This window comes from Hyperolius riggenbachi, chromosome 3, assembly GCF_040937935.1.
Source record: "Hyperolius riggenbachi isolate aHypRig1 chromosome 3, aHypRig1.pri, whole genome shotgun sequence".
NCBI classification, from domain to species: domain Eukaryota; kingdom Metazoa; phylum Chordata; class Amphibia; order Anura; family Hyperoliidae; genus Hyperolius; species Hyperolius riggenbachi.
The window spans coordinates 276,723,258-276,745,646 of NC_090648.1; the positions used below are offsets into that span (position 1 = coordinate 276,723,258).

The following is a 22,389-nucleotide window of genomic DNA, read 5'->3' on the forward strand; positions in this document are numbered from 1 at the left end:
GTGATGTTGAACTAATTACTACATTTTCATTACCCAGATCCCTAGAGCAACATTTCTTGTATGTGTGTACTCTATATGACTGCAGGGCCTGATCACACCACTGCATTGCTAATGGAATTTCAGCAATCCAGCTCAGTATGCAATACACAGGGACAGCAGACAGTGCATAAGCAGCATTGTCCGATGAGCACACCAATGATCTGGAAATGTAGGCAGTTTGAAAATGGACCATTCCAATTCCCCCTTGGTAGGACTTGACTGGACATTTTCAAGCAGGATAAATGTGCATAGAAAAATTCCATAAGCCTGCATAAACTTGTAATTATTTGCATCTCATTGCCCACCCCTAGTGGGTATGTTTGATAGTAACAATTGGTTTTTACATTCAGGCTAGGTTCATAGCAGTCATTGTATTCCCTGTAAAAGCAGAAACGGAACAGGAAAGCAATGCCACATATCCGCATGTTCCGTCACATACAGTGAAGCACGAAGTCAATGAAAAGTATGCTTCACTGTTAACGTGTGTTTTGCGGTAATGCACTGGACGCTGTTAGATCGCACTGCACCAGGCTCACTGTGAACATTGCAGAGATGGTGCCTTGCAAGGCAGAAAGCTGCATTACAATGCGGCCGTTATGTGCATTGCAAGGCACCACTGTAAAACTAGCCTGAGGCTACATTCACAGTGGGAGTTGCATTGCATTCACCATGACAATGCTTTACCATACCACAACCCATTGTACCGCAAAGTACCCGCCACACTGAGTGCCGCATTGAAAAGTAGTAAGATAGGTTACAAAGCAGCCATTACAACGCACTGCAACACACCACTGTGAATGTAGCCTAAGGCTTCTAAGATAAACGTATCTATATAACACTTAAAAAAAAGGGGGGGGGAGGGGTGTTGCACGATTTAAGGTATTCCGTTTATGATAAGATGTTAACCACTTAAGGACCAGGCGAATTTTTAATGATCGGTGCTGCGTGGGCTCTACAGCCCGCAGCACCGATCAGGATTACACCAGGGCGATCAGACACTTCCCCCCCCTTTTTTCCCCACTAGGGGGATGTCCTGCTGGGGGGGTCCTATCGCCGCCGGCCATTAGTGAGTAGCGGGGGGGGAGGGGGGGCAATCAGAGGCCGGGGATCGCCTATCTACTTTACGGCGCTGCTGCGCAGCAGCGCCGTATGATGTAAACAGCGGGGATTTCTTCCTCGCGTGTTTACATTACGTGTGCGAGCTGCGATCGGCGGCTCGCACACTGTTCACGGAGACACCCTCTGTGAACTGGCATGGAAACCGTTTCCATGCTATACCACTAACGACCAGGCGCCGCCTATCGGCGTTAGCTGGTCGTTAAGTGGTTAATAATGTTGCAGTTTGCTTCAATTTCCTACTTACCGCAATAAGGCATACCACTTGAATACTTAAAAAAAACAAAAACAAAAGTGAAATACCACAAATAGTTCCTAAATACCACATGTATTCTTAAAGTAAGATACAGTAGTAGTGTTTGGAATGGTGCAGTGCATAACCAGGGTGATAAGTAAGGTTACCCATCATAACAAGCAAAAGTCAAGTTAGGATAGCACAACTCTTGTAGTAGCTGAAGACTATTATTCTTCAAGCCATTAGTCTACACAAACTTTGTGTGGACTGATGTTTTGAAGAATAAGTCTTCAGCTACTACAAGAGTTGTGCTATCCTAACTTGACTTCTCCTTTCTTAAAATGTGTGCTATTTCATAAAATATCACCAGTGAAGAAATAAAGCATACCTGATAACACAGCCTTAGTGAATTGATCCTACTATTTCTTTGATATGTGAGGTAAGTTTTTATCACCTTATTGCTCCCAGTGAGGAGAATTCTTGCTTTCCTATGAGGGATTACCTAGCAATCACAAATGTAACCCTCACTAGAAACTCAAGGAAACAGTCAAGTAGAAACGAGAGCATTTGATGGTCTTATGGTCTAATATTACGAATGCCTTTTTTGGATGCTTCAAATAGACTATTGGGCTGTATACATTGTATCAAAGGCTAGAATGTTACAGAACAGTGTTTATTAAAGTAATCACAGTATGTACCACTTAATGGATGATTCCAAGCTCAACCTAATCTATTGCCAAGTACACCATCCTCTCAAGCACCTCCAGAGACAGTCAAGGAGATGCAAATAATTATTGCTTGTGTGAAATTTCCCAGCAAATTGTGTGCAACTTGGAACTGGGCCAATCAAATGACTGGAATTATGTGTACACATCATAAGTACCTCCTGTGGTATACATAGTCCATGTTAAGAACGTGCGTGTGCGTGTACCTCTGAGCTGTTTTTACAAAGGGCAACAGACGGCTAATTGCTGGTCTGATTACTGCATACCCTGCCCAATCCCATTTACACCTAACATGGAGGTATTCAAGCATGTAAAATAAAAACGCACACAGAACAGAGGGCAGCTGAAACCGTGTTCATTTTACTTACCTTTAATTCACAGTCTTCATTCACTGCTAGATTTCCAGGTTTAAGATCCTGCAGATAAATACAAGCACATTTGTTACATTTCATGTTGATGGTTTGTTATGCTAGGAACACACGATGCAACTTCCGGTCTGATCGATGGGAATTGGATGATTATTTCCGACCCGTCCCATCTCTTTCTGATCGATAAAGGGGATGATTTTGTGAAGTTCTAATCAATGCCTTTATCGGTCGGGAGCAGTCTGCACATGTACACACGATACTACTTCCCGTCAGACTACCCATCGATCAGACTGGTCATTGCATCATGTGTTCCCAGCATTAGATGAGCCAGACAGACACTAGATAAAACTTTAAATCTCATTAAACAGCACCATATCGTTTTTGATGAGAAGCCAAATCAATAAACCTAGTCAGTTAAGGTTCACACCTACAGTAGTTTCTTGTGCTTACTGGAGTTATGCAAGTACATCAGAAAACTTTTGAACACTACTATTCTTGGACTTTAGCTTTTTGTCGGCCTGAGGCCTGTAACCCACTAGAGCGGGGTTTTTTTTGGAGCGTTTAGGGAGCACTTTCAAATCGCTAGCGATTTCCCTAAATGCTCTGCCAATGTAAATGGATGGACAGATTCCAATAGAGCGATTGCGATTAAGGAAATTGCAATCGCCGGACATTTTAGAAGCATTTCCATTCTAATGAATTGTATAGAAGCAGGGAAATCGCTCCCAAAATCGATTGCAAAACGCCATCACAAATCGCTAGCAATTGCACTTTTTAGTGGGTTCCAGGCCTTACAACAACCTTGAGAAGTGGCACCAACCACCGACGGCATTAATGCAGAATTGAACTGTACCCATAAGTCACAGCATAAACCTGCACTTTCCCTAGGCTTCTATTTCTACCTGAATCTAGGTTACCTTGTTACTGGTGAAGAGACATTTACACACAGATTTAATAGAATTGATGTCCCTCTGTGGAAAACCCACAGTAAGAAACGATGTCAGGGAAACGGTTATATAACCTACTTGGCTTTTGAATCAGAATATACAATTAAAGCAATTAAAAAGTTACCAAGGCTGAGATGGTGCTAGGCAGTCACTTGAGGTGACATCCTCATACAACAAAATAGTATAGTGCTTGGAGGAGAGAACTATTTAAATCCAAGTCAAGTTCAACCTTTATTGGCTTCCTAATCTTAAAGAAACACAAAGGGACCATTACTGTCAAACATGAATTAATTTCCTATTGTGGATAAAGGGCTATAGTGCACAGGGACAATTGGGAATGTAACAAGCTAAACTTAATGGATATCAGATCATCTTCTATCTTAACCAGCTTACAGACTTATTTTATCATTTTGGAACACTACAAGACAGCTGAAAGTATATTCAAACAACAAGGTTTGACTACTTACCCTATGGATGATGCCGGCTGAATGGATGTACTGTAAAAGCAGAAAGAAAAATGAAATGTTAGTTCATTACAGCATAGTACAACAGAGTCCCAGTTACCCAGAACTCAACTAACCAGAAGTCTCAACCAACCAGAACAAATCTCTGGCAGTACTCACAGTGTTGAAGGCCAACTTTTAAGGTAGCCATACACTGGTCGATTTGCCATTAGATCGAACAGCTGACAGATCCCTATCTGATCGGACCCTGATCAGAGAGGGATCGTATGGCCACCTTTACTGGAAACAGATTGTGAATCGGTTTCAGCCTGAAACCGATCACAATCTGTTGAGCTGCTCCTGCCGCCTGTCCAACCCCCCCCCCCCGTAAACATTACCTAAAGCTGGCTCCGGGTCCTCTTCTCCGCGCTGCACCCCGCACCGCATCCCAGCGTACACTGTGTCACTCCGTGACCAGGAAGTTCAAATAGAGCGCCCTCTATTTGAACTTCCTGGTCACTGCAGTGACACAGGAAGTAAATGTACGCTGGGATGGAAGCAGGAACAGAGCGGTGCAGCGCGGAGAAGATGCCCGGGAGCTAGCGTCAGGTAATGTATACCTGATCGGATCGCCCGCCGCTAGCGACGCGCTCCCTACCCGCGGGCGATCGACTGTATTTTTCCACACAGCGCGATCGACGGACCGATCCGATTTCGGGAGGAAAATCGGATCGGCGGGTGCGTTTAGCGCGAACGATTGGCAGCAGATTCGATCCCAGTGATCGAATCTGCTGTCGAAACGGCCACAAATCGGGCCAGTGTATGGCCAGCTTTAGTCTGCTGTGCTTAAAGACTGGATTCCATGGCCCTCACAAGGTTCATATACTTTCAATTACTGTATTTTAACATTTAATACAGAGTTCATGGTATGTATACAGTCAGGGATTGCACTTTATTAACTAGGCTTATGTTTAACATTCAGTCTCAAGCAACCAGAAAACACACTTATCCGCCATAAGCCAATCCCCATGGGTGCCGGATAATGGGGACTTTGCTGTACATCAAGTCAACTTAAATCGCACACACACACGGAACAGATGTATCTACACAGGATAGTTCTACAAATGAACTCATTTGAGTGCCACTGTTTAACCACAAATTATATTCCATGCTTCTGGTTGGACAGATGCCAAAAATAATGAAAAGTTAAAAAAAACACAACACAAAACAAAAAAAACAACGTGTAATAGTGCCACCAAGTGGTTACATTTAAGTCTATAGTTCCTGCAGTTCTGCAAGTAAACATTCCATATACAGTATAATCATGGTCTAGTAAACGTCAATATTGTAAAACTTTGGGTCTAGTAAATGAAATGTCCTGGTCCCAGCCAAGAACCATTATAAGTATACGGGAGTTATGCCTGGTAAAGTAAACCCGGATATAATAGAACTTCTGTTAATAGTGAACCTGTTTTTTGCCCCCTGCGGTATTCTGTAACCGACTATAGTGGAAAGTGGGCGGGACCATGCGTCATACCTTTAGAGACCCATGAGCTGTGGACGGGCTTGCAGCTACTTGTAGCATGCTTGCCATCTGCTCTCTATTCTAGGCCTGCGTGAATTAACTCAAAAGCACCAGCTGGTGAGACCTATGCTTCCTGTGTAAGCGGCTGTCTGATTACTGATGGAATGGCCTGTTATCTGTGACTTGCTTGTGCATGGCTGCAATGCTACAGTATCATCCAGGCTGCACAGAAATGTGGATGGAGAAACACACTTTTAGTACTGTATCTGCAGCACTGATACAGGGTATCAGAACATTTTTTTTCCAAGGAAAATTAAATATATTTTAAGAGTAAACGTTCACCTACCAATTTTTTTCCCTGTATACTCAAAAGTTCTTATTAGCTAAGCCAATAGGTTACAAAATGACAAACCGTAATCAATCTGGGGCACCATATACAGGTATTCAGATCTTCTTATAACATAGCTCAATAATGTATTTACAATTTTAAAACATGAAAGGTAAGGGGGAGGGGGGGGGGGATGGGAAACCATTGTCCTTTCAACTCTCCTACTTACAAGTACATTTGTAACGCTTGCAAATTTGACTTTAATAAAACATAGTTACAAAATTTAGTTGGTCAATCTAAATGATTTTAAAAGATTTACCAGATTTTTATCAGAACTTTCATTTCTTGACTAAAATCGACAAGTCACTGTTAAAGCCAAACAGGAGGAAATTACCAAATGAACGGAAGCAGGTAGACTGTAGTATGTGGACACAACATAAGGTCACAGAATGTGACAGAAGCAAGACACAGCATGTGTAAGTTATGTACAGATGGAGTCTTTGTGGACAACATATCCGGGTTTGTTAACTGACTGGCTAAAACAAGCCTCTTCCTGATGGTGATGTAACGTTTTCTAAACCAGATCAGATAGTCTGCCAGTTATGTGCTCCAGTAACAGGTGAGGAGGAAGGAATAAGCTGAAACACAACATCACAATAGCATGGGACCGTAATGCAAATGTCTGCGTCTCCTGTGACAATCAGACAACCCAGAGGCAATCATTGCAGTGAACAGAAACCTAATCACTAAAGGTGACCATACACACATTGATTTTCCCATTCAATCCCATGCATATTCAATCACTATCATCGAATTGAATAGGAATAGATTTTAAATGTTTGATTTTGACCAAAAATAGATCTAAAGCATTGAACGGACAGGATGGAAAATCTAGGTCGACTAGGGGTGGGGCAGAAGCAGCGGATGATCAATAGGCCACAGTGTTGCATTGAATCAAACAGTGACAAGCTGTAGTTTGATTGTTTTTCAATAGATACCCTGCTGGAATCCAATACAAAATTGGTCTGCTGCGTGTGGTAGGAATAGATTCCTTTTAAAGTGACTTCTTTCTCAACCTCCCTGGCGGTATGATTATTTCAGGATTTTAGTGTCTGAAAGCGGTGCAATTTATTCACAAGCTTTTAGATCCTAAAATTCCTACCACTAGATAGATCTGCTGCAGCCCTGCACATTGTACACCTCCCATGAATACAGCTCGCGGTTACCGCTCTTATCGGTGGATTTCCAGCCCGAGCCCAACTCGGGATTTCCACCAAGGAGGTTAAAGGAATAGAGTATTTTGGAACATTGGGTAGAAATCTATAAGTTTATGGCCAGTTTAAGGTGGCCATCAAGGATACAATCTTGTTTGTACAGTCTTAACAAATCTATGTAGTACAAGGATATATTTAGGGGAAATACTTTGAACTGTTAGGTAGTCCATTATTAAATAGAAGTAAGATTGTACAATCAAGATTGTATCAACTAGTGGGAATGTTTAGAATGTTTAGAAAATATTTAGTCTTGAGGTTTGTATTCATATACAAATCTCTGTGATTGAACATGCCAAATCAAATTTGGTCCAAGAAATGAAGACATAATATTTAACCCCTGCTATAACTTTTACTATACAAACTCCAAATAAGAAATTAATAGCAAAACAATGGATTTTTAATGTCACATATTCTGTATTCAGCTATCTGCTGAAAGTGCAGCTTTAAGCATAGTCCAAAATCCTGACCTTGGCTTCAGTAACCATACAAGCAGCGAGGCTACACAACCCTGAAATGTGCCCATATTTTTATATTCAGGGCCAGATTTCTGCAAAGGCAACAAAGGCCTGGGCTTTGGGCGGCTGGAGCCCAAAGGCACCTGGACATGAAAGAGGGGTTGCTACGTATGGAAGAGGAAGCGAAAAATGGCGAGGAACACATGAAAAAAAAGGGAACCTGATGCTTAAGGGAGATTATTCATTAAAGAAAGGGGCTGTTGTACATGGATGATGCTCATGGAATTGAAAGGCCACTGCTGCACAAGAAAGGAGAGCCACAACATACTTGGCCTAGGGGTACAAAAAGTATAAATCCGGCCTAGTTTACATCTGTGGATTTATTTTAAGAGCAATAAAATTATAGCTAATGAGAGTGACAGAAGGAACTAAGCAGCAAGTGTGGCTCTAAATTTCAGTATAGAAAATATAGCAAGTAGAAACAGCGCTGAGAGAATTAGGAATTTCATACAAGCTTCAACAATGCCGAAGAATGTGAGTAGTATCCTGAAGCTGATGAACACACACACCTGGATAATATACTCATTTGGATCAAAGTACCAGCACGACAGTCAAGCAATGTTCAGTTTAAAAGGAAATTATTTGGGGTAGAAAAAAAAAAGTAGTGATTTTCTAGGAAACAGCGTTTGGCCAGTCTTATGTTTGTGACACAACAGACATTCTTTCTTAGTCTGACCATAAAAGACTGGATTATGCCACCACATCTTCAGGCACTGCTAGGATGATCAGTCAGTTTAGAAGAGGATACATTGCAGAGCATCTCAGAGTAGTTTATAATACAAATATGCTGAAGTTGAAGACTGACATGCTCTCGCCCCTCCACCAGGCCACCACAGTTAACTGGAGACATCATGGACCAATAATGAGGTGTAGGAGGTCAGAAAGGCATGCTAGAGGCTAGAGCACAGCTCCAGGAGATGGAGGCAAAATCTGCATAACAGAACATCCCAAACTTCATGGCTTCCAGGAAGCATGTGAAGAAAACGTAAGGCATGTAAAGACTTGTCGATGCATGCCAATTTTCATTATCAGTTTAGTACATCAACAAGTGACAGATTTGCTTTAAAATAATGGGAAAAATGTCTTTTTTAGGTGCTGGGAATAGGGTTGCCGCGATTTACCGGTATTACGGTATATCACGGTTTTACAATGCACGGTAATCACGGTAAGCACTTTTAGGAAATACCAGTTTTTGCTGTATTTCCGCATCCCCGCCACTGCTCCGGCATTGTCCTGCTCTGTGTCTCCCTTCCTAACAAAGACAAGCTCCCAAAGCTTGTTCTTGATTGCGGGAGGCTTGCCGATATGAGTGCAGGAGCTGGGCGGTGATGCGCGTCCTGTAATGACGCGGCCACGGCTGGAGCGCACACGGCGAATGATTTTCCCGGCAATGTATCTGCTTGTGTTTTTTTTTTTTTTGTATTGTGGACTGTACCACAAAGGCAGAGGGGGAGTCACCAGGTCATTCCTGCAAAATAAATAGGCAAATGAGAAAAGGCTACAGCCCGTTCTCCCTTCTGCTAGATGCATGCAGCCCCCTGCCTCCCCTGACTGCAGAGCTGACATAAACACTGATACAGATCAGTGTTCAAAGGAATGTCCAGCGCTCCTCCCCCATGAAAATGATGAGTATGCCGCCGGCCTGGGAGAAGGAGCGAAAGACACACTGCAGGTGGGGAGCTGAAGCTTGCGACACCAGATAAGCAGTGCTACTGTGTGCGAGGTCCTGTGTTTGTATGAATGCAGCCAGTGTGTATATGTACTATGGCATGTGGGTGTGAAGTGTCTGCCTGATGTATGTGTGTGATGTCTGAGCGTGTGTGTGTGATGTCTGAGCGTGTGTGTGTGTGTGAGATGTCTGAGCGTGTGTGTGTGTGTGTGTGTGTGTGTGTGTGTGTGTCTCCTCATGCCCAACGCTCCCCCCTGTTCTACTCTGTCCCCCTACTTTTTAATGAAATCGCCCGCAGTGGCTTAGCACAGGACTTCACCTAATTCATGTCCGCTCCACCCATTTGCATTTTATTTGTCAGCTCTGGTATCCTTTAAAGGAAACCAGAGACACAGCATAGTGAAAGTTTTATACATAACTGCGGCTTCCTCCAACCCATTATGCGCACAGATCCCTCCCTCGCTGCCATCCTCAGCCTCTTCTATCGCTGTTACTGAGTCCTGTAACTTTGGCCAGTCGCGGCCAGTTTTACGCATGCGCAGTGCACTCCCTCCATCTCTGGCAGAAAATAGTACTACGCCTGCGTAGTATTATTCTCTGCTGTAGAGAACGCACTACGCATGCTCAGACTGGCCGCGACTGGCTCAAGTTACCGGACTCAATACCAGCGATAGAAAAAGCTGAGGATGGCGGCTTGGGAGGGATCTGTGCGCATGATGGGTTGGAGGAAGCCGCAGTTATGTATAAAACTTTCACTATGCTTCACCAACATTTTTGAAGTGGACCTGAATTCAAAACGTCCTCTCTGCTCAAAGATATGCAACAGCAATTTCTTTCTTTGTTGCAGCTGATACAAATCCTAAAATAAATCTGCACAGTTTCTACTTCCTGTTTCATGGAAGCACACATTAACCTACTGTGCTTTCCAATGGCCTTATTATCTGCCCTCTCTGCCATAGGCAGTCATGTGACACGAGAGATTGAGATTTACTTTTGGTATTGTTTTTTTGACATGTAGAAGAGTAAATATTTCAAGCATGACAGGAGGACCCTAACCATTAAGAGTTTAATAAAGAAGAGTTTGTTCAACTTTGACATTTTCTCATTTTTATAAGGGTAATTGTAATGAGAATAATTGAGTAATACCGTATACCGTAATACCGTCATACCGTGGTATTTTTTTTGACGGTTATCATACCGTGAATTTTCATACCGTTGCAACCCTAGCTGGGAATCAACCCAAGAAACCGATGAAAATATCTATAATAGCTAGAATTCTCCTATCCATCTTGCAGTAGGATTCTGTAAAGTGTAAATACAGAACTCACATACAGTTAAATACAGAAGCCACATGGAACCAGCTACAAGTTACCCTGCTCACAGCTGTTAATTTGTAGTTCTGTTGATCACTAGTTGCCATTTTTATTGTGTATTTAATCTTTACAATTGTGAAATTTAAAAAGGGTACATTTTAGCGAGTCAGGCAAAAAGGGTGCTGCACGGCCAAGGACATTTGCGTGCCACAATAGGCTATAATGTGAATTACGGCTATAACGTCACGCAGTGAGTAATTTGGTTGCTGGCAAACAACAGAACTCAAATTACGATAAAAACAGTGCAATTTGCCTGCTGCCCTTTTTACACATATGCAATTTTAGTTGGCCAAATAAATTTGCACTTACAAAGAATGTGACTTGGCAGTTGCTTAACAAACACCGACAATATGATACAAGGACAGACAGTATAGATATCACAAATCAAGGGCAGTAGAGTAGTTAAAATAGTGGAAAACTGGATGAGAGCATTCAATTTCCAGTTCTGTGTTGTAATGTTTTCAAGTCCCGGGAGTTTCAGAATTTGATTGTGCTGGATGGATTAGCGTGGTTCTGCATAGCAGGGTCACCCTGATGAAAGAAACTGCTCCTGTGACAAAGTTTTTGTTGTGACTGACCGGTATCTCACTCCTGCAGGAAGACGTTGGAAGATGGAGTGGGCAGGGTCCTAGACAATATTGGTCAATCCCATTCTGCACCTGCTAACGGTCCTGCAGGGAAGGTAAACTGGAACCAATGAATATTTCTGCTGATCCGATGATGCACTGCAATCTCACCTTCTCCTGTAATCAGGTTCAGACGAACCAGACAGCTATGGATTATGCACTGATAGATTCGATAATTGCAGTTTAAAACTGCACAATCGCTTCCGGTGGTAGGCCAAACCTTTTCAGCTGCCGTAGGTGGTATAACTGGAAAACCAGAAGATGACCCAGCACAGTCTTCATGATGCAATTATAAGCTCTTTATTCAGACATGATCAAGTCAAGACAGGATACAGCAAACATGAGGCTAGTGCATGAAGCAACGACGTTTCGGGAGGACGTCCTCCCTTTCTCAAGCTTGCAAAGCCTCTGACACAGTAATACAACATCCGCCTTTATATAGTAGGCTCAAAAACAATGAGCCAATCAAAAAGCAAGGGCAGTGACGCTGGGTCAACCAATCAGAAGCGAGACCTGTGAGGGGGCAGGGGGCAGGTACAAAAGTCAGGAGGACCCGATGGGGAAATGAAAGCTACCAGTTTCCTCCAATCAGGTTCGTCCTGAAAAAAACAAACTAAAAACGGACAGGTATAAACAGGAAGTGATGTCAAAATGGTCAGATTGCGACAGTTGAAAATTTGCATCAAACGCTAACTAAAATTAGCATAAATCATCCAACGCAAAAAATGTACACGAAAAATCGCATCGCTAGATAATATCAACTAGTGGAAAAATACAAACGACCACAATACGACACTCGAACGACAAAAATTGAGTAAAATATAAAAACAAAAAAAATAAAGACAAATAAATAAACACAAATAAAAATCCAACAGGTCTAGCATAATGATCGGGGACCCAGCGTCATTGCCCGATATAAAATCACTCACTTAACCTCCTTGGCGGTAACCCCGAACGTAGTTCAGGGTAAGCCGCGCAGGAGGTTTTCTCCGGCCCTGCTGGGCCGATTAGTTTAATTTTTTTTTGCTGCACGCAGCTAGCGCTGCGTCAGCACACCGATCGCCGCCGCCCCACGCTCGAACGCCGCTATCCGTCGCGCCGCCCCCCCCCCCCCCCCCAGACCCCGTGCACTGCCTGGCCAATCAGTGCCAGGCAGCGCTGAGGGGTGGTTCGGCACTCCCAATGACGTCCCGACGTCGGTGACGTCATCCCGCCCCGTCGCCATGGCATAACAAAAAAAACTGCTGCGCTGCCTCCTGGCGGAATTTTTTATACCGCCAGGGGGGTTAAATGCAGGGTCCCAACTCAGACTCACGGTTAAGACCCCCAGGAGCCAAGGTCCCAAGAGTCTTAATCCAAAATAAAAAATATCACATTAATGGCATTTTTTTAACATACGATAGCAAAGCTGCAAATGTCTGTTTAAGATGGGACTTGTATCTATGCATTCTGATAGAAAGAAAATTATTTTGTAATTTCTTAATTGCTACAGTTTTTGAGACAAACATTTCCACTGTTTTCACTAGGGATTTCAAGAGTGTGTATGAAGAAAAAAAACTAAAACTAAAAAACTATAACTAGAAAGTGGATGACTTCACAGACCTGTATTTTATGTCCGAGTTCTAACCAGATATGTAAAACCGCTGTTTGGCTCATTTGTATATTTGTTAAATAAATACAATTAAATACTTGGTCAAGAAATAATACCAGCCGTTCCATAACAAAAGCAGCAAATCCAGGACAGTGTGACTCAGTGAAAACATTCAATGTGTGTATGTAGCTGGACCACCTAGGTTAGCAGCTTCCACAAGAGCTTAATCATACAGACGCTGTTATTGAATGCTTATTTGTACTACTATTTGCTGCTTGGAGGTGTGACAATACACAGCAAGCTAAAGAACTATAATGGTTTTAAAGCCCAAGTTCACCCTTGCAGATTTTTCTTTGTGAGTAAATGGAACAGGCATCTGTTCCATTACACACATTTTTTTTCTATTTAAGGCAGCTAGCTGTTCCAGAGAAAGTTCCTTAGAAATAGCCAGTCACATGACCCAGAGATCTGTGCACAAAGTATAGAGCTGCCAGCAGAGTGGGAGATTATCTGCAGAGAACCATCACCAGACCAAACCCACACCCTTTCTGTGGGCAGGGTCAGCTATGTGTTCTGGGGTAAAGACTGGCCATTTACCCCACCCACAGATCCTAACTCAAGTATGTGATGATGTGATGATGGGATGAGGGGAGGGTTTGGAGACAACACTATGCAGTCTGATCAAGCTGCATTTGACATTCTCACAGGAAGTCAGTCCTGCAAACCCAGACAGCAAAGTAATACAGCTGAATGAGGCATTCAACTAAAGTTTCTTTAACCCTTTAGCAACCAAATATAGTAAACCATATTTGGATGCAGGGTCGAATTTTTCCAGCTGCTGGGAAAGTGTCCCTTCCCCAGCCTGGCAAGCTAGCAGGAGTGGGCGGCAGGGAGCTTTTTTACTTGTCCAGACAGCTGGATCAGCTTCTTCTCTCCTCCACCACACTGGCGATGTAACCCAGAGATGTCTTCTCGGTTCCAATCACACGATATGACATGTGAATGGGCATGTCAGCATTACAGCACCACCTGATGATGGAGGAGAGGGAATGATAGAGTCTCTTCACTATCTTCCATCACCGGGTGGTGCTGTAACACTAAAAGTCTCCTGGACCCCGATCACATCATATTATGCGATTAGAGGTGATAGGAACCTAGAAGACCTGCAGTAAGTTCAGATCCATGGGCGGAGGAAGGGAAGAAGCCGGCTGTAACAGGTAACTAGAATTGCTCCCTGCCGCAATAGGAAGCCAAAAGAGATTTGCTGGCAGATTAGAGTGCACAGTAGTCTTCAAATTAAAAAACATTGTTTGGAGACTGCTAATTGGTTAAATTGGCAACATTGTGTAATGCAATGGCAGCAACCTTTATGTTGCTATGGAAATCCAACACGTGTCTTTGTATGACCATGAGTTTTTTATCGTCAGAGGATTAGCAAGTATTTTTTTTTTCTGCAGCATTTTATCTAGAGGGGAAAAAACATAATTTCATTTCATAATACAAAGAAGCATTCTTACTGGCAATGGCCTTGGTGACTCGTTCTCCAGCTATTGAAAATCATTAATGCAGCTCATACTTAAATATAAAAAGGTCACTTTCCATTTAGCACAAAACATACACGAGTGCATGTAGCTCATCTCTAGTGAGGATTTTTAAAACAAACTTTCATTTACTAGAATAATACTATGCCGTATATAGAATGTATAAGTGGTATACAAATCATTTTGTAGTTAAACTTATCCTTGCATTTGGGTTTACAGTTTGCTGTGCATGTCTTGAAGGACCAGGATGCTAAAACTAAAGCAAACGTGGAAGTTGACTTTATGAGAGTCTGTTTTTAAAGAGGAGCTGTCAGCCATACTGTCTCAGAAAAAAACCCACATATATAAGTAGATAAATACTTGCTCTACTTACATAGCATACAGTGGGTTGCAAAAGTATTCGGCCCCCCTTGAAGTTTTCCACATTTTGTTACATTCCTGCCACAAACCTGCATCAATTTTATTGGAATGCCACGTGAAAGACCAATACAAAGTGGTGTACACGTGAGAAGTGGATCGAAAATCATACATCATTCCAAACATTTTTTACAAATAAATAACTGCAAAGTGGGGTGTGCATAATTATTCGGCCCCCTGAGTCAATACTTTGGCAGCTGTAATTGCAGCAAAAGGTGGTTCTACAGTCTTTTAGGGTATGTCTCTACCAGCTTTGCACATGTAGAGACTGAAATCCTTGCCCATTCTTCTTTGCAAAACAGCTCCAGCTCAGTCAGATTAGATGGACAGCGTTTGTGAACAGCAGTTTTCAGATCTTGCCACAGATTCTCAATTGGATTTAGATCTGGACTTTGACTGGGCCATTCTAACACATATGTTTTGTTTAAAAACCATTCCATTGTTGCCCTGGCTTTATGTTTAGGGTCATTGTCCTGCTGGAAGGTGAACCTCCGCCCCAGTCTCAAGTCTTTTGCAGACTCCAAGAGGTTTTCTTCCAAGTTTGCCCTGTATTTGACTCCATCCATCTTCCCATCAACTCTGACCATCTTCCCTGTCCCTGCTGAAGAGATGCACCCCCCGAGCATGATGCTGTCACCACCATATTTGAGAGTGGGGATGGTGTGTTCAGAGTGATGTGCAGTGTTAGTTTTCCGCCACACATAGCGTTTTGCATTTTGGACAAAAAGTTCCATTTTGATCTTATCTGATCAGAGCACCTTCTTCCACATGGTTGCTGTGTCCCCCACATGGCTTGTGGCAAACTGCAAACGGGACTTCTTATGCTGTTTGTTAACAATGCCTTTCTTCTTGCCACTCTTCCATAAAGGCCAACTTTGTACAGTGCATGACTAATAGTTATCCTATGGACAAAGTCTCCCACCTGAGCTGTAGATCTCTGCAGCTCGTCTAGAGTCACCATGGGCCTCTTGACTGCATTTCCGATCAGCGCTCTCCTTGTTCGGCCTGTGAGTTTAGGTGGATGGCCTTGTCTTGGTAGGTTTACAGTTGTGCCATACTCCTTCCATTTCTGAATGATCGCTTGAACAGTGCTCCGTGGGATGTTCAAGGCTTTGAAAATATTTTTGTAGCCGAAGCCTGCTTTAAATTTCTCAATAACTTGATCCCTGACCTGTCTGGTGTGTTCTTTGGACTTCACTGTGTTGTTGCTCCCAATATTCTCTTAGACAACCTCTGAGGCCCTCACAGAGCAGCTGTATTTGTATTGACATTAGATTACACACAGGTGCACTCTATTTAGTCATTAGCATTCATCAGGCAATGTCTATAGGCAACTGACTGCACTCAGATCAAAGGGGGCTGAATAATTATGCACACACCACTTTGCAGTTATTTGTAAAAAATGTTTGGAATCATGTATGATTTTCGTTCCACTTCTCACGTGTACACCACTTTGTGTTGGTCTTTCATGTGGAATTCCAATAAAATTGATTCATGTTTGTGGCAGTAATATGACAAAATGTGAAAAACTTCAAGGGGGCCGAATACTTTTGCAACCCACTGTATGTATTGCACTCTCCATGTTTTGATATTAGTTATTTTTTTATTTATTTATTTTTTTTTTAATAAAAAGAGAAAATCCTTAGCATTTTCCATCTTGACTATGTCTGTCTTGAAGCCAATCCTAAAGTAATTTCCTCTCTCAGGGCTGGTGCACACAAAGCGGGTTTTCATGAGTTTTTGCAGCCGCTTGCGGCTGCGGATACGCTAGGGTAATGTATTTCAATGGGGTGGGTCACACCAGAGCGGGAGGCGTTTTGCAGAAACGCATACTCCCGGGCTGAGGCACTTTTTGGATTGCGGAGGCGTTTCTGCCTCCAATGTAAAGTATAGGAAATACGCAAACCGCTCTGAAACACGCCTGTGCAGAGCAGTTTTGCAGTAGTTTTTGTTACAGAAGCTGTTCAGTAACAGCTTTACTGTAACAATATATGAATTCTGCTACCCAAAACCGCAAAATGCTAGCTGAAACGCTTCAGAAAAATAAGAAAAAGTTTCAAAATCTGCTAGTGGGTTTTGGTGTGCCCCAGGCCTTATTCTTTTTTTTTTTTTTTTTTCTCCTCTGCCTGATTGTCTATGCATTGCCTGCCCTCCTCCCAGTCCTCAGACACTCCCATCCAGCTCTGTAGTAGGAAGTGCATTGTCATAAATCATCATTGTGCGACTCTGCAGAGCTGGTTTATTTGTATGGATCGGATTTCAGAAGCTGCTGCAGGGGTGAGTAATTCTCAGCACAAGAAAATTTGGCCAATCAGAGATAAAGAGGTGTGGGAGGGGAAAACGGGAGGGAAAGAGGCTTTAGCCAATCAGGCTGCATTAGTTATGTCTGAGTGGAATAACAAAGAAGAAGAAACAAGAAGAAGAAACAAAACAAAAAACACAGCATGCACTGCAACTTCCTTAGCAATGTACCAAATAAGAGCCAGTGGACCTGGGGATATTCTATGGGAAAAAAGGTAAAGGTGCCCTTACATTAGAACGATTATGGGAAGATTCAACCAAGAGACAAATTTATCTCTAATAGAATCTAATTAGAGATACATTTGTCTCTAGTTGAATCTGCCCATACACTACAGGCCAATTCCCGTCCAATTTCAGCATGAATCATCAGGGAAATCGGCTGAGCCGCATGTGTCCGCCCCATTGCTGCCTCCAAAATGAATAAATGTATGTAGTGTAGTGCATTTACACATTACCTGTCTTGTAGGAACTTTCCGACCCGGTGTCCGTACATCTCGCCAGGTTAACCGCATACATGCTAGTGGCGCATAGAGTCTGACGTCGGACGCTATGCGCCGCCGGACTGTATGCGGAACTCAGCGAGATGGACGGAGACCGCGTGGAGGCCGACACCGGACAGGTAATGTATAAATGCACTACACACTGCATACATTTATACATTGCGGCGGCAGTGGTTTCGTTGTCTCGTCGCTCGTTTGCATTTTGGCCGCCGTACCGCCTCACACCCGACCAAACAACTTTGGCTCAAAATTTTCCAGCATGCGCGATTGACCATGCGGCCAATTTCTGTCCTGAAATTGGTCGCTTTGTCGGTCGGGCATGCACTTGGCAGCACCAATTTTCATCCAATTCGATTATAATAATCGAATTGGATGGTCAATTGGTTGGTCAGCTAATGTATGGCCCCTTAACCTCCTGGGCTTAAACGCTGCGGTGTATTGCTCAGGCCCTGGTGGGCCAATTTGCATAATTTTTTTTTCAAACATGCAGCTAGCACTTTGCTAGCTGCATGTTTGTTCTGATCGCCGCCACTACCCGCCACGAAATAGAGCCCCCGCAGACCCCTTGCGCAGCCTGGCCAATCACTGGCAATGGGGGAAGCCCATACAGGAAATCCCGTTCAGAACGGGATTTCCTGTTGGGTATTTGCGCTGGCGGCGATCGGAGGGGTGGGTGGGAAAGCAAAGGGAGGGGGGAAGCATGCGCTAGGCTAGCTACATAAAAAAATAAATAAATAAACTATTAAAAACTCTCCCGCGGCCGTGCGCCGCAATTAATCAGAACGCCAGGGAGGTTAAGAGTGATTTTAAGCTTTTGGATTGCCTGGTTAGCACCCTTATTACTATATTACTAGATTAACAGATACAAATAGAGAATTGATTTTATGCCTGACTGTTACTCTTAAAAGTGGACCTGAACTCAGAATGTCCTCTCTGCTCTAAAAGATGCGCAATAGCATAACAATCTTTAAACAAAAACGTTTCTTTGTTACACCGGATACAAATCCTAAACTACATCTGCATGGTTTCTACTTCCTGATTTATGGAATCAGACATATTCTTAACATCCTGTGCTTTCAAATGGCCTTATCTGCCATAGGCAGTCATGTGACACAGGGGAGAGATCAGATTACAACTTGTGATTAGACACAAATGAGGGGGAACTAAACGGGCTAAACTCTCTAAATACATACAGGGTGCATTCCTCTATGTATTTCTTCAGTGCTGTGCAAGAGTTCAGGTCCACTTTAAGCAGTGGCGGACACAGCCAGCAGTGGGCCCCTGTGCAAAATTGTAATTGTGGGCCCCCTATGACCTGCGTGGCTACAACCTGCGGCGCGCGAATCGCGCCGCGGCAAAAAATAGTGGATAGAACCGGCAAAAAAATGGACGTGGCAATGACCGGATGAGGGCGGAGCTAACTAACTTAAAGCGAACCCGGGGTGAGGGTTTATTTCCTTTTAAACAATACTAGTTGCCTGGCGGCCCTGCTGATCTATTTGGCTGCAGTAATAAACTGAATTACACAAGCAACAAGCATGCAGCTAATCTTCTCAGTTCTGACAATATTGTCAGAAACCCCTGACCTGCTGCATGCTTGTTCAGGGTCTATGGTTGAAAGAATAAGAGGCAGAGGACCAGCACGGCAGCCAGGCAACTGGTATTGCTTAAAAGGAGAGAAATATGGCAGCCTCAATATTATTCTCACCTCAGGTTCCCTTGAAAAGTGCAACGCAAAGACAGTGGGCCCAAGTTTTGGTGACCCTTTCCCCAGAAAATTCACATAATTGTGCAGGTTTTCTTAAGAAAATACACATATATGCCCAGAAAATACGTGCAATCATGTCGGCAGATATGCCCAGAAAATACGTGCAATCATGTCGGCAGATATGCCCAGAAAATACGTGCAATCATGTCGGCAGATATGCCCAGAAAATACGTGCAATCATGTCGGCAGATATGCCCAGAAAATACGTGCAAAAAAGTCAGCAGATATGCCCGGAAAATACGTGCAATCATGTCGGCAGATATGCCCAGAAAATACATGCAATCATGTCGGCAGATTTGCGAAGAAAATACATGCAATCATGTGGCAGATCTGCCCAGAACATACACCTGCTAATATAAATAAAACAAAAACATTTACTCACCTGCAGCAGCAGACCTCCTGTCCCAGCCTCCATCCGGCGCGCAGCTCCCATGGGTGGTTGGGTGGATAGGTAGCCTAGTGGGTGGGTGAGTGGGTTGGTAGCCTGGTGGGTGGGTGGGTAGGTAGCCTGGTGGGTGGGTAGCATTGTGGGTGGGTGGGTAGGTAGCCTGGTGGGTGGGTGGGTAACTAGCCCGGTAGGTAGGTAGGTAGCCCGGTGGGTGGGTAGGTAGGTAGCCTGGTGGGTGGGTGGGTAGGTAGGTAGCCTGGTGGGTGGGTTGGTAACTAGCCCGGTAGGTAGCCGGGTGGGTGGTTAGGTAGGTAGCCGGGTGGGTAGGTAGGTAGGTAGCCGGGTGGGTAGGTGGGTAGGTAGCCGGGTGGGTGGTTAGGTAGTTGGGTGGGTGGTTAGGTAGGAAGCCTGGTGGGTGGGTAGGTAGCCGGGTGGGTAGGTAGCCGGGTGGGTGGTTAGGTAGGAAGCCTGGTGGGTGGGTAGGTAGCCGGGTGGGTAGGTATGTAGGAAGCCTGGTGGGTGGTTAGGTAGTCGGGTGGGTAGGTAGGAAGCCTGGTGGGTGGGTAGGTAGGTAGCCGGGTGGGTAGGTGGTTAGGTAGCCGGGTGGGTAGGTGGTTAGGTAGCCGGGTGGGTAGCTATCCGGGTGGGGGGCCCGACTCCTATCCTCCCTCCCTTCCTCACCTCGGGGGGCCCCCTCCCGATATGCGCGGCGGGAGAGCGAGCGGCAAATGCAGGAAGTCTTCAGGGCTCTCCAGGCATCCGCTAGAGGCCCAGCCGCTGAGTCTCCAATATGTCTCCAACTGGAGACATATTGGAGACTAAGCGGCTGGGCCTCTAGCGGATGCCTGGAGAGCCCTGAAGACTTCCTGCATTTGCCGCTCGCTCGCTCTCCCGCCGCGCATATCGGGAGGGGGGCCCCCCGAGGTGAGGGAGGGAGGGAGGATAGGAGTCGGGGGGGCCCCCCCGGGGGAATAAAAAAAAAAAAAAAAATATATATAAAAAAAAAAAAAATACTTCATGGGCCCCTGAAGAAAACGGAACTTCAGGGGCCCTCGTGCGGCGGCACGGCCTGCACGGCCGTATGTCCGCCACTGACTTTAAGCTTCCCAAGAAGTTATGACAAGGCTTATGCACGAGGAAGGAGATGAAAGTAAAGGAAGCTGTTTAACCACTTACGACCGGGGCTGGTTTCTCTGATATGTGCTGCATGGGCTCTCCAGCCCGCAGCACAGATCGTGTGAAAGGCAGAGCGATCAGACTTCCCCCCCTTTTTTCCCCACTAGGGGGATGTTCTGCTGGGTGTGGGGGGGGGAGTCTGATCACCGCCGCTCTGTGTGGCCGAGCGGGGGGGAAGGGGGGAGGGCTCCTCAAAGCCCCCCTTCGCAGCGATTCCCAGCCTCCCTGTCCTTCCCTCCCCTCCTTCCTATTGGCGGCACAGGACGGAGATCCGTCCTGCGCCGCCTCATACGCCGCCGTATGATGTAAACACGGGGGATTTATTCCCCGCGTGTTTACATTTAGCCTGCGAGCCGCGATCAGAGGCTCGCAGGCTGTTCACGGAGACACCCTCCGTGAACTGACATGGAATGGAAACCCACAAATATCCAGCCGCCGTTAGCTAGTCAATATGTGGTTAAGGAACTGATGGGAAGGCAGTCTTTTATGCACCAAAAGGAGCTCAAAGCAGAGGGTGATACGTGTCAAGGTATATTATCATGTGACCAGGAAGTAAAGAGTTGTGAGCATAGTAACGGCACCTGGAGACTCCTCAAAGACATACCATCCCTATGTGCAGTTGAATAAGTGCGGTGTAGACTGAGCGATTGAACCACTTCCCCACCACATGTTACTTCCCCTTAAAACACTGAGCAATTTTCACATTTCACACTCCTCCCACTCATTCACCAATAACTATCGTCACTTATGAAACCAAAATGATCTATACAGTTTTTTTCGCCACAAACTAGGCTTTCTTTGGCTGGTACTTTTTTCTAAGAATTATTTTATTTTAGCAACATTTTAAAGGGAGTAATAAGAAAAAAAATCATTAATTCTCAATTTTCAGCCATTATAGTTTTAAAAATAAAATGTGCAATAGATAAAACCGACACGTTTTATTTGCCCATTTGTCCCGTTTATTACAATGTTTAAATTGTGTCCCTAGAATGTTTAAATTGTGTCCCTAGTACAATGTATTTTGACGATATTGTATTTGGAAATAAAAGGTGTATTGTTTCCATTTGCATTTCTTTATAGTAGATCAATAAATTACAAGCCCTAATTTGCAAAAGTAGTAGTGATATACACTAATGACATACATATTAATAAAGCTGAGCCCCTAAGGTACCCATTTATGTTTTTTTTATGCTGTCATTTTTTTGGACAATAAGTATAGTTATATAGATAGGAGGGGGAAATAAGGGTTTAAAATTGGGTATTTATTGATTAACATTTTTAGGTGTATTTTTCTTTTTGGCCACTAGATGCCCTCATACTATTCTGTGTACTGAACAGCACACAGGAAGTAGTGAAGAGCTGTGAATGACTATCAGCACCAAGTAAAGCCCACAGGGGCATAGATGCACAATGCAGCGGTGGGGAACTGGTTAAAACTGACAAGAGATGCTTTTAGAAGGTGCAAACTGCAAGAGTGGCAAGAGCACAGTATGGGGAGATTAAAAAAGCTGAACTTATTTCATA

General features: G+C 44.1%; 1 protein-coding gene across 1 annotated transcript in view; it reads right to left on the bottom strand.

Annotated features, from left to right (window-relative positions):
• The window catches only part of MAPK12 (mitogen-activated protein kinase 12), a 165,093-nt gene that overhangs the window by 27,519 nt on the left and 115,185 nt on the right, over positions 1-22,389 (bottom strand). Inside the window, exons 5-6 of the mRNA XM_068276361.1 lie at positions 3,898-3,927; positions 2,484-2,531 (exon numbers count right to left, since the gene is read on the bottom strand). Coding sequence (XP_068132462.1) covers positions 2,484-2,531; positions 3,898-3,927 — 78 coding nt within the window. The remainder of the gene's footprint in view (positions 1-2,483; positions 2,532-3,897; positions 3,928-22,389) is intronic.